The sequence below is a fragment of the Podarcis vaucheri genome (genome assembly GCF_965113315.1).
Source record: "Podarcis vaucheri genome assembly, chromosome: 2".
Classification (NCBI taxonomy): domain Eukaryota; kingdom Metazoa; phylum Chordata; class Lepidosauria; order Squamata; family Lacertidae; genus Podarcis; species Podarcis vaucheri.
Window position 1 is genome coordinate 129,379,854 of NC_138760.1, and position 12,709 is coordinate 129,392,562.

A 12,709-nucleotide genomic window follows, 5' to 3' on the forward strand; every position below is an offset into this window, starting at 1 on the left:
ACCTCCTGCGCCACCGAGAGCCTTGGGTGACAATTAGGAAGGGGTGGGGAGCAGGGGGCTGATTCAGGTTGAGACGTCCTATGTGGCGCTGTAGCCATGACTAGATTCCCTCTGTGAGTCATTGCAGTCTCAGCTTTGCCCAAGGGTTTTGGCTGCTTTTCAAGAGCATGGAGAGCAGCCCCAGAGGCAGGAACTGTGGCAGGTATATCCAGATTGTGCTGATGGTGATACTCTTTTCCCGGACAACCTGTGAGATGCCGGTGGCAAAATGCCCCTTGAATTTCATAAACAACCAGACAGACCCCTTGAATTATTACAGAGCAGCAGATTACATCATTAGTGGGGTTGTATCTGCCACCAATGTTATTCTACTCCCAATCAAGTTCTCCAAGACTCCCTCTACGAGATATTACCCGTAAGTAATTAAGGGGCGTAAGTAATTGCAGGGACGCGGGTGGTGCTGTGGTCTAAACTACCGAGCCTCTTAGGCTTGCTGATCAGAAGGTCTGCGGTTCAAATCCCTGTGATGGGGTGAGCTCCCGTTGCTCGGTCCCTGCTCCTGCCAACCTAGCAGTTCGAAAGCACGTCAAAGTGCAAGTAGATAAATAGGTACCGCTCTGGCGGGAAGGCAAACAGCGTTTCCATGTGCTGCTCTGGTTTGGCAGAAGTGGCTTAGTCATGCTGGCCACATGACCCAGAAGCTGTCTGCGGACAAACGCCGGCTCCCTCGGCCAGTAAAGTGAGATGAGCACCGCAACCCCAGAGTCGTCCGTGACTGGACCTAACGGTCAGGGGTACCTTTACCTTTAATTAAGGGGCAGTGGTGGATTTGTTGCAATTCCTGCTGATTCTGATTTCATACGTTCCAATTGTGCCCCAATCTCTCTCTTTTTCTAGTCCTAAAACTGAACAATATCCCCTCTTTTGGCAGAAAGTTGTTTATTATTATTATTATTATTATTAGGATTTATATACCGCCCTATGCCTGCAGGTCTCAGGGCAGTTCACAGGTTAAAATCAGAATATACTAAAACCACAAAATACCTAAATTAAAATATCATCATCATCATCATCATCATCATCATCATCGTTACTTTTACTTAAATTTGCATGCCCAGCCTTCGCCTGAAGCTCTCAGGATGGTTCACAGCTTTAAAAAACACAAAGCAAAAATTTAAAAATGTAAAAATTGTAAAAAATGCATGGCAAGGGGTTGGACTATATCATTTCCCAGAATGCCTCACAAGACCACCACATATGATAAAAGGTGCCTTCTTTTTCTTTATATTTCCAACAGATATTTGTACATGCCTTATACAATTTTGCTAACTTACAGGGAGTCAAATACCATCTGTACATCATTTTCATACAGTTTTCTTTCAGTGTACAACATGCCGAGAATTTCAAATCAGTTTTCCATAACCTTTCCCAATCTGAAAGTTGGATATTGTGTCCCCAAATCCCGTACTCAGTGTATCATTACAGATTTAACTTGTTCATCCTTTGTATGCCATTCCAAAAGCAATTCATACATTTTCAACAGTTTTTTTTATTATTATTTTCCAACAAATCTTTTTCAAATCTCGAGGTCTCATGACTGAAACCCCTCTTTTTATCTGTCTTGAAAATATCATTTAATTGATGAAATTGTCGCCAGTTAATAAATCCCTTATCTCTTCAAAATCCTTCAGCTTTTTGGCAGTTTTTCAATTTTCCTGGCATGCTCTGTATTTTGTATATATTTGTATTTTGATGTTTTGAATGTAAGCAGCTTTGGGCACAGCTCATTGTGGGGAAATGACATATAAACATGGCATTTTTATCAGCCGGAGCTTGCCGGAACTCAGTCACAGCTCCTCTCAAGTGGTGCCATTGCCATTATAAGAGAATGAGGGAGGCGTTCATGGTGACTGGTGACACCTCTTTTTCTAGAAAAATAGCAGTGCAGAAGTAAACTCAATGGATCAATCAAATTCATATGGCATACAATATATGTCGCTTCACTGACTGGTGTTGTCATTGAATGATGATGATGATGATGATGATGATGATGATGATATATTATTTATACCCCTCCCAGCTGGTTGGGCTTCCCCTGGTGAACTTTTGAAGTGCTTTTGCCTGTTGCACAGCTTAGCAGAGTATAGCAGAGTACTGCAGCGTTTCTTAGGCAACTCTTGAGATTTCTCAGTCAAGACAACAATCAGGAACAAGGCTGACGACTAGCAACTTGATTCTTGTAGTTTATTATATACAGCAGCAAAAATACAAGTCTATCTACAAGTTACTATTTACAACACAACTTCTTCACTCTCAGCAACTCCTCAACACTCACCAACACTAACAAGCAGTATCATAGGTCATGCTGCCTATCTGAGGGACCTCAGCCAATCACAGAGCTGTTGCTGGGTCTCCTTATCTCTAGGCAGATTCCTTTCATGCTCTGTCTTCCCAGGCTGTGGAGACACTTGCAAAGCTGCACGTAAACCATGGATTCCAACATCCCCAGCCACACTAGGTGGCTTCCAGCAAAATATTAAAACACAATAATTCATCAAATATTAAAAGCTTCCCTAAACGGGGCTGCCTTCAAATGTCTTCTAAAAGTCAGATAGTTGTTTATTTGCTTGACGTCTGATGGGAGGGTGTTCCACAGGGCGGGCGCCACCACCGAGAAGGCCCTCTGCCTGGTTCCCTCACTTCTCACAATGAGGAAACCGCCAGAAGGACCTCGGAGCTGGACCTCAGTGTCCGGGCTGAACGATGGGGGTGGAGACACTCCTTCAGGTATACTGAGTCAAGGCCATTTAGGGCTTTAAAGGTCAGCACCAACACTTTGAATTTTGCCCAGAAACGTACTGGGAGCCAATGTAGATCTTATGTTATGTGGTCTCGGCGGCCGCTCCCAGTCACCAGTCCAGCTGCCGCATTCTGGATTAGTTGTAGTTTCCAGGTCACCTTCAAAGGTAGCTCCATGTAGAGTGCATTGCAGTAGTTCAAGTGGGAGGTAACTAGAGCATGCACTACTCTGGCAAGACAGTCTCAACCTGTGTAGCAGATCAGAATTGACCTGCGCCTCCAAGAGTAGCTGTGAGTCCAGAATGACTCCCAGGCTGCACACCTGGTCCTTCAGGGGCACCGTTACCCTGTTCAGGACCAGGGAGTCCTCCATACCAGCCCACCTCCTATCCCTCCAAAAACAGGATTGTCAGGATTCAACTTCAACCAGTTGGCCACCATACATCCTCCAACCATCTCCAGATACTCACACAGGACCTTCACTCCCTTCACTGGTTCTGATTTAAAAGAGAGGTAGAGCTGGGTATCATCCGCACACTGGTAAACACTTAGCCTAACCCCCCTGATGATCTCTGTATTCTTCTTCATGCTCAGGCTATGAACTAAAACATTAAGTTTGCTGGAGAGCCAGGCTGCTGGTGACCTAGTTGCTGGAGTTTTTTGGCCAGTGACGTTACCATGGATAAATGCAGATGTATCATTGTGACATCAGTGTATGATGTCACACACAGAATGCGCTTCAAACACCAGCAAAGTGAGAGACAGTTAACAGTCAGAGCCAGGCTGAATGCTGTGGGTATTCGTCTAGCTGGATGGTCGTTAAACGTGGGACACAAATTTTGTTGCAGATTATCAAACGTGCAGTTCAGGCAGCTCCTGCCCTTCATATTTGCCACTCAGAGAGTCAGCAGGGATCCAGGGCTCTTGCTCAACGTCACTCTGGGCTACAACATCTACGAAAACTACTTTGATGCAAGGACGACTTATGATGCTACAATAGACCTTCTCTCTACTGGGCAAGCAAACATCCCAAACTACGGCTGCGGAAGGCGCAATAACCTGCTGGCTGTCCTCGAAGGGGCTGACTCTGAAATCTCTGGCCAGATTTCAAATATGTTGGGCATCTACAAAACCCCACAGGTAGGAAATGGGGAGTGTGGCTGGTACTGTGATACCTTGGTTCCTGAACGGCTTAGTTGACGAACAAATCAGCTCCCAAACACAGCAAAACTGGAAGTAAGTGTTCCGGTTTGAGAACATTTTTCGGAAGCCGTACGTCCGTTTTGGCTGCTGCCATTGTTTCTGGGGCCAATCATCCAATCAGAAGCCACACCTTGGTTTGCGAACATTTTGAAAGTCGAACGGACTTGAGCAGATTATGTACTGACATGCTGTATTTTTTTGTATTTCTAAAGCTGCTTTTTAAAAAAGTATAACCACATGTGAAGCAGATGTTAATGCATAGTGTAGGATTTTGATTGCCAAATCACACACACACACACACACACACACACACACACACACACACACACACACACAATAAATGACAACAGCCATTTCAACAGCTGGCTGTGATATTTAAGGTTTGCAAGCACCTCGGCTTTATCCTGAGATTCAAAACCTTCCTTTTCTCCACAGGTCAGCTACGATTTTGATTCCCCAGCTCTGAAAGACAAATCTCAGCTCCCTTTTGTCTACCGGATGGTCCCAAGCACTGAGACCAAATACTTGGGGATTGCCAAACTTCTGCAGCATTTTGGATGGAGGTGGGTTGGCCTCGTCGTTCCAGAAAATGACAACGGAGAGAGGCTCATGAGGACTTTGACAGAAGTGCTGGCGAGGGAGGGGATCTGCGTGGCCTTCTCGGAAAAAATCCCAGCACTCGTTTTGTACAGAAACATTTCCCCCATGATTGCGTTCCTTGTGCAGAGGAAAGTCAACGTCGCCATTTTCTCTGGGGACTCTCAATCTGTTTTCGGTTTAGCTTACGTCATATTCCGGGCTGTGAGGAGCAAGCAGCCCACAGCAGGTAAAGTTTGGATCATGACGGCTTTGCAAGACATCAACCTGAGTGCTCTTTACCGCATGTTTGAGATGCAAAACATCCACACTTCATTGGCCTTCCTAATGCAGTTCAAAAGGGGGACGAGGTATGAAAACGTCAAACCGCGGTTTGATAAGAAAGGATTTCATTGCTTTCATTTGAAGTATGCACTGACGGCGAGAGGTCAAATGAGATGCGTCGAGAAGAAGGAGAGCATTTATCAGGAGGTTGACGAAGGCAGCTTGACCCTGGACAGCTACATGATTTACAGTTTGGTCCGGGCTCTGGTGCTTGCCTTAAGGGCTACATTTGCATCCAGATCCCGGAGGATGGTGAGGGGAGGTGGAAGCGACTTGGTCTTCCAAAGGGTACAGCCATGGCAGGTATTCTTTTCTCCTTCACTGCTAACATTATTGCCAGTTCATTTAATACCTTGATTCTATGGGAGTCAGTGTGGTGCAGTGGTTAAGAGCAGTAGTCTCGTAATCTGGTGAACCGGGTTCGCGTCTCCGCTCCTCCACATGCAGCTGCTGGGTGACCTTGGGCTAGTCACACTTCTTTGAAGTCTCTCAGCCCCACTCACCTCACAGAGTGTTTGTTGTGGGGGAGGAAGGGAAAGGAGAATGTTAGCTGCTTTGAGACTCCTTAGGGTAGTGATAAACTGGGATATCAAATCCAAACTACTACTACTACTACTACTACTACTACTACTACTACTACTACTATTACTCTTCTTCTTCTTCTTCTTCTTCTTCTTCTTCTTCTTCTTCTTCTTCTTCTTCCATTTGTGTTCCTCACAAGTTAGGTTGTCTGCCTTCCTTTAGCAACATTTAGCAGCCCTCTATAGGGAAGTTTTCAATGTTTAATGTTTTATGTTTTTGCATATGCTGGAAACTGCACAGAGTGGCTGGGACAACTCAGACAGATGGGCAGGGTGCAGATAATAAAAATGTTGTTGTTATTGTCAGTTTGCTTTTCTTAGTGCAGAAAGTACTGATCTGACGTGTAGTAATCTTTCCTATTCTAATTCATTCAAGAGGTTTCTGGAAGTTTCTGGAAGCTTCTCTGTACAAAAGAAGCTTCGTGGTTGTTTGGGTTATACCTTCAGAGAATCTGAGTACAGCTGGCTTGAACTGGTTTTCTTATCTCTTCCAGTTAAGGTCATATTGACTATAAATATGGGCCAGAAGGAGCCTGGGTCTCTCTTCCTCCTGGTGTGATGTTCTGTGTATTGTATGCTTAGTTTATAAGTTTTTGTAAGTGCTTCAACTGGCTTTTTATGAACTGTGCCAGTCCTGAATGTACTTGATTTGTGACCATTATGCTCATTTGCCTTCAGTAGCAAGTAAAAGGTCAATTTTTTGGGAGTTCTGCTACGTGTTTAAGTTTTTTTTCTTTCCCAGAAGAGGCTGGACAACAGTTGTTGTTGCTGTTGCTCATGAAACCTGATGAAAACATCATGAAAATTCTTCAGCAATTTAGTGTGAATTTCTTCTAATTAACACATTTTTGTATGCGGTTTTGATTAATGTACACAAATCTGGAAGCAAGTGCTCCTAAATTAACATGTTGTATGCTATTTTCATGGATATGGCACATTTCCCCCTAATATACAAATGTTCATGAATGTTGTTTGGTTGGAGGAACCGCATTGCGAAATTGGGCTTAGTGCAGATTTGGAAGGCTGGCTCTGCTCCGGTTCTCTTATTGTTTTGGAACGTGCAAATTTGATAAATTCATCTTTGATCACAAACTGAAATTGAATTTCTCCTCCATCCCCAATAGGCTGAGAGTTAGTGAGGGCCCAAAGTTCTTCCAATGAGCATCATTTCCTCCTTAGCTGTGGTCATTGGACCTCATAAGGCAGGAGGCAGGGGGGTAAATGGCAGGCATAGTCAAATGAATGTTTGGTCCCCATCCTCTTCCTCGATGAATGTAGGAGTGCAAATATCCAGAGTGTGGGGTCAGGTGGGATTACTATGAGGAATTATAAAATATGCATCAAGCCATTGTGTCCATGATTAATGCATTGTGTTGACTGGGTTTGATACATTGACAATAATTTCTGATCAAATCCCACAACCCACAGCATCTCTGGCCATTTCCTCTACTGCCCATCTCTCTTGCTTGACAAGTCAAGTCATGTACACTGCCAGTTGCTTCGCCAGGCAGGCGTCCTGGATCATCTAAGATAGTGGGCAAGCTTCTTTGAAGTAGCTTTCTGATATGTTAATCTTAGGATGTTATCTTAGGGCCAGGAAACAGGTTTCACATTAAGGTGACAATGATCACTGTCATCCTGGCCATCCTCCTTATCATGTATATTGCTTGTTTATCACCTCTGGGGTTGCCAGGTGTCCTCCTCTGTAGTTCTGTTCTTTGTTTATCCCAGAAATATGTGTGCTTAATTAGTTTAACTTGTCCCCACAAGGGTTTGTTGAAATGCTCAGAAGAAATCTGATTGGTTCTTACGAACACTCTGTAAAAAGTTCTTTTGTGAATAAAATGACCTGGGCCGAGGGGACAGAGATTATTATACGCACCCTTCCCAGAGTCTTGCTGGTTCAAGCCTCTGTGTGTATTCTTATTAATCAGAGTTCAATCCTTCCTTTACTTTGTGAACGCCTCAGATGAGTTCTACGAATGCAACATTCCAAAGCGGAGGAAGCTGAGAGGCAATGCCGGCCACTGGATTGGTTAAAAGTAAAAATGCGCACAGGGAGCCTGGCTGAAGGTTGGTGGGCTGGAGCCCCATTTGCTCTAACTGACCAGCCCCCATTGCTGTCTGCGGCACTGCATTCCAAAGGCTGCTCTTTGGACGCTTGGCTAGACCAAAGAGTTCTCGCCAGTTCACTCTGTCCTTCTCTTCATGATGGAAAGGGCCACGGGCCACGCTGGGAGAGTCAGGACAGACAAAAGAAAGCACTCCTTCATGCAACCAATAGTTAATCTATGGAACTCACTCCCACAGAAGGCAGTGATGGCCACCAATTGGAATGGCTTCAAAAGAAAAACAGACAAGTCCACAGAGAAGCCTATCAATGGCTACTAAGCCATGATGACCCTGTTCTGCTCCTAAATACCTGCTGTGGAGAGCATTGCAAGTGTGCTCTGGTCCTGTTTGTGAGGAGAATCAGAGCTTACAGGTTTAAACAGCTCAGAGTAAGCGTCCTGCCCACTGGGGAGTGGTTTCCCTCATATTGAAATCTGTTCTTTGTGTTCAGTCTCCTTTCAGTTTTGACCAAGATGGTAGACAAGATGCTGATGGGAGCCAGTGTGGTGTAGTGGTTAAGAGCGGTAGACTTGTAATCTCATGAACCGGGTTCACTTCCCCACTCCTCCACCTGCAGCTGCAGCTGCAGCTGCTGGGTGACCCTGGGCTAGTCACACTTCTTTGAAGTCTCCCAGCCCCACTCACCTCACAGAGTGTTTGTTGTGGGGGAGGAAGGGAAAGGAGAATGTTAGCCGCTTTGAGACTCCTTAGGGTAGTGATAAACTGGGATATCAAATCCAAACTCTCCTTCTTCTGTCTCTGGAGTTTCTGATTTATTGCTGCTGTACATAATAAAGCTTCTTAGATTAGTGAAGAAGCTGTGTACAGACTCTCTTTTCCTGCATGCTCAAACACAAAGCACATGGTGTGCCTACACTCTGCTACAGTCCAGAGAAGCTGAGCAGTGGCAGTGGAAGCATACCGGACCTCATTACTTCACACTGTTTGTGGGTTTCCGACAGGCTTGGTTTGGCCAATGGGAGAACAGGATGCTGGGCTGTTCATATTCTAGGACAGTGTTTCCCAAACTTGGTTCTCCAGCTGTTGTTGGACTACAACACCCATCATCCCTAGCTAGCAGGACCAGTGGTCATGGGCAATGGGCACTGTAGTCCAAAAGCTTCTGGAGACCCATGTTTGGGAAACGCTGTTCCAGAACATGCTTGCTTACTGATGCTCAGAAATTTTGGAGGTCCAACAAGGCAGGTTTGCAATACCAAATGCTGCTGTTTTCTTTGCCATAATAGCTTCACCCTTTCCTGAGAAACTTCCACTTTGACAATACTTCCGTAGACGGGCTGCACTTGGATGAGAACGGACACCTGGCAGCCGCCTTCGATGTTGTGAACGTGTTAGTGCTCCCCAATAAATCAATTGAGAAAGTGAAGGTTGGGAGTGCAGAGAGACACAACCCCTCAACAATAACGTTTGCTATAGACCCAGATGCCGTTGTGTGGCCTGGGTGGTGTAACCAGGTGAGACCTACTGAATTTTCTTTCTTTTTTTTACTAGAGACTCAAAGCCAACAAGTGAAGGGGACAATGACAGACACAATAGTGTCCCTATTTCCCGGGGACAGTCCTGGATTTACAGAAGCCACCCCAGTTTCTGATTTGATCTCAGAATGTCCCGCTTTTCCTTAGGACACCCCTATTTTCCTTGGGTGAAATTTTGGAGGGTATGGAGTTATCCAACCCCAGAGCCAATGAGATAACTAGACAATCTTTAGAAGCCATCCGAAGGCAGCCCTGTATAGGGAAGATCTTTAATGTTTGATGTTTTGTTATGTTTTTATATATGTTGGGCAGCCCAGTCAACTGGGTGGGGTATAAATACTATTGTTAGTACTACCACCACCATTATTATCATCATCATGGAATAGGACATCCCTATTTTCATCAGAGAAATGTTGGAGGGTATGCAATGAACGTCCTTGCCCTGTGTTGTCCAATTTTATCTTTTTATAAGCCGCCTTGAGTTCCTGTCGGGGCCAAAGCCAGGGTATAAGCAAATGCCATATTTTTTGCTCTATAAGACTCACTTTTACCCTCCTAAAAAGTAAGGGGAAATGTGTATGTGTCTTATGGAGCGAATGCAGGCTGTGCAGCAATCCCAGAAGCCAGAACAGCAAGAGGGATTGCTTCTTTCACTGCGCAGTGATCCCTCTTGCTGTTCTGGCTTCTGAGATTCAGAATATTTCCCCCCCCTTGTTTTCCTCCTCCAAAAACAAGGTGTGTCTTGTGGTCTGGTGCGTCTTATAGAGGGGGAAATACGGTATATAGTAGTATAGTAATGTTAGGATTCTTGCCCCGTGTTGCAGTCATGGGATTATTTTATCACATGACAGTGTATGTTTTCATTCCACATTGTGGGAAGTGACGGAGACAGAATGTTTATATTACTGTGTTCCGTGATGTGGGACTGTTGTCCTTTGTTCTTTCTCTTTGCTGTCTGATGAGAAAGGGGAAGGAGCTAAGTCAGAACACTCCAAGTGTATTATGTGTAAATAAAGTAGTTTAGCCAATATTGCTGTGCTGTTGAGTCTGTCACGCGGACTGCTAACACTCTGCTGATCCTAAAGTGTGCTGATGCCTCTTGGTTGCTGTAATGTTCGGGCTGGAGAAAGCTTTTGAAGCTCCCGAACAACCGACCAGGAAAGAGAGAACATGCTAGCCGTGCATGTGTCTCTATCGGATTCCTACTCACGTGTAGGACGTTCCTGGCAAGTAATAGCAGTACAAACAAACAATTGGATCTCCTTTCAGCCTTTTGACTCATGTACAGAGAGACTGACTGGCCAACCTAGGCTTTCCCATAGTCTTAGCCATACAGTGGTACCTTGGTTGTTGAACAGCTTGGCTCCCAAACAAGTCGGCTCCTGAACACCGCAAACCCAGAAGTGAGTGTTCTGGTTTGCGAACATTTTTCGGAAGCCAAACGTCCAGCATGGCTTCCACAGCTTCCGCTTTAGTGCAGGAAGCTCCTGCAGCCAATTGGAAGCCGCACCTTGGTTTTCGAACAGTTCCGGGAGTCGGAGAATTCTTAATTTAGAATGGGGAACATTTCAGGACTATTTGAAGAACTATTGTAAACCACTTAAAACACTAATTAAAAAAATTAGTGCTCAAGTTCTATTGTTATAAGAGAAAGATAAAAACTTTTCTCTGTTCGCTTTCTCCACCCACTTCCTTCCTTTTATGAACAGACCCCGCCTCATTCAAGGTGCAGCAAAAGCTGTCGCCAGGGATACACCAAGGTAATTCATGAAGGCCAACCCTTTTGCTGCTACAGTTGCTCACGGTGCATGAAAGGGACAATCTCTGCTCTGGAAGGTAAGAGGGGAGCCCTTGGAGAAGGCAAAGAGAAGGGATTCATATGTCAGCGCCAGCATTTCTGATTATGTACACACTGATGGGGTCGGGGTGCCTCCTTCTTCCCGTTGAAGTGAGGTTGGACAGCTATCTGCCAGAGGTTCTTTAGCTGTGGTTCCTGCATTGCAGGGGTGAGACTCAGTTGATACCTGGGTCCCTTCCAACTCTTCAGTTATATGAATCTATTATTCTAACTCCTACTGGACACTAAATGGCTCGTCACATCTTCTCACTCCTTCTCCTGTTGCATGTAGGACTTCTTAACATAACAGAATGTAATACAGAACAGAGATAATAGTGATATATGAATGATGCTGAACTCACTGCTTTTCTTTTCAGATGCAGACCACTGCACCAAATGTCCAGAAGATCAGCATCCAAACAAAGATCAAGATCAATGTGTCCCTAAGATTATCACCTTCCTGGCCTATGAAGAGTCCTTGGGGACCCTCCTGACCTCCTTCACCCTATTCTTGTCCTTAACCACAGGGATTGTGTTAGGAATCTTCATTAAATTCCTAGACACTCCCATAGTCAAAGCAAACAACCGGGACCTCACCTATATCCTTCTTGTCTCCCTCCTGTTTTCCTTTCTGTCCTCTTTCCTGTTCATTGGGCGGCCAAGGAAGATGACCTGCCTTCTCCGACAATCTGCCTTCAGTGTCATCTTCTCAGTTGCCGTCTCTTCCGTGTTGGCCAAAACCATCACAGTGGTCTTAGCTTTCCTAGCCACAAAGCCAGGAAACAGGGTGAGGAGATGGCTGGGGAAGAGTTTGGCCAACTCCATTGTCATTTCCTGTTCCACTGTCCAAGTTCTCATCTGCACCATCTGGCTTGGAATGTTTCCACCATTCCCAGATTCCGACATGCACTCCCAGCCTGGAGAGATCACCCTGCAGTGCAATGAAGGGTCTGTTGCCATGTTTTACATTGCCCTTGGCTACATGGGCTTCCTGGCTGCCATCAGCTTCACAGTAGCTTTTTTTGCCAGGAAGCTTCCTGGGGCCTTCAATGAAGCCAAGCTGATCACCTTCAGCATGCTGGTCTTCTGCAGTGTTTGGGTGTCCTTTGTGCCCACCTACCTGAGCACCAAGGGGAAGTACATGGTGGCTGTGCAGATCTTCTCTATCTTCGCTTCCAGTGCTGGGCTTCTGGGCTGCATCTTCATGCCCAAGTGCTACATTATTGTATTCAGACCTGAACTGAATACAAAAGAGCATCTAATGATGCAAACATCTGACAATAGGAACTAGAAATGGAGACAAGTTCTGTCCCCACTGATATCTAGACCAGAACCATAGCTTCTGATAAGGCCAAATCTTTATCTAGGATGGTTCCAAGATGTTATTCCTTTTGTGAAATTAACAAGGCTGTGGTGTAGGGTCTCCTCTGCAGTGGATCCAGTGTTATGGAATTTCTTCTGCAAGGAGATCCACTAGAACTCAATGTTCCAGGGAATCTTTTAAAACCTGCCTCACTCACACTGAAGCTCCTTCCACACTCCGTGCATTTATATGGTTTCTCCCCTGTGTGGATCCTGCAATGACTATTTAATTCTGATGTGTCTAAATGTGTGTTTTTTAAAATATTTTTATTAAGAATTCAAACAAAACATACTATCTTAAAACTTATCATCCTTGATTTCCCCCCACTTCCCACTTCCCCCCATAAAATGACCCACCCTCCCCTCCCCCCCCAACTTCCCTCAGCTCCAGTCTCTGA

The 12,709-nt window shown here is 45.1% G+C and overlaps 1 protein-coding gene across 1 annotated transcript; it reads left to right on the forward strand.

Annotated features, from left to right (window-relative positions):
* Positions 1-2,882: 2,882 nt before the first annotated feature.
* On the forward strand, positions 2,883-12,658 carry LOC309527277 (vomeronasal type-2 receptor 26-like). The gene is made up of 5 exons (XM_082213974.1): positions 2,883-3,939; positions 4,438-5,226; positions 8,864-9,091; positions 10,822-10,948; positions 11,327-12,658. The coding sequence occupies exons 1-5, from the start codon at positions 3,478-3,480 to the stop codon at positions 12,238-12,240; spliced, it is 2,520 nt and encodes an 839-aa protein (XP_082070100.1). The 5' UTR covers positions 2,883-3,477; the 3' UTR covers positions 12,241-12,658.
* Positions 12,659-12,709: the final 51 nt, after the last annotated feature.

Coding starts and splice junctions, on each gene's coding strand:
- LOC309527277 (XM_082213974.1), top strand. CDS start 3,478: ATGGATAAATGCAGATGTATCATTGTGACATCAGTGTATGATGTCACA. Junction 5,227..8,863: donor AAAGGGTACAGCCATGGCAG/GTATTCTTTTCT, acceptor TTGCCATAATAG/CTTCACCCTTTCCTGAGAAA. Junction 9,092..10,821: donor GGCCTGGGTGGTGTAACCAG/GTGAGACCTACT, acceptor TTTTATGAACAG/ACCCCGCCTCATTCAAGGTG.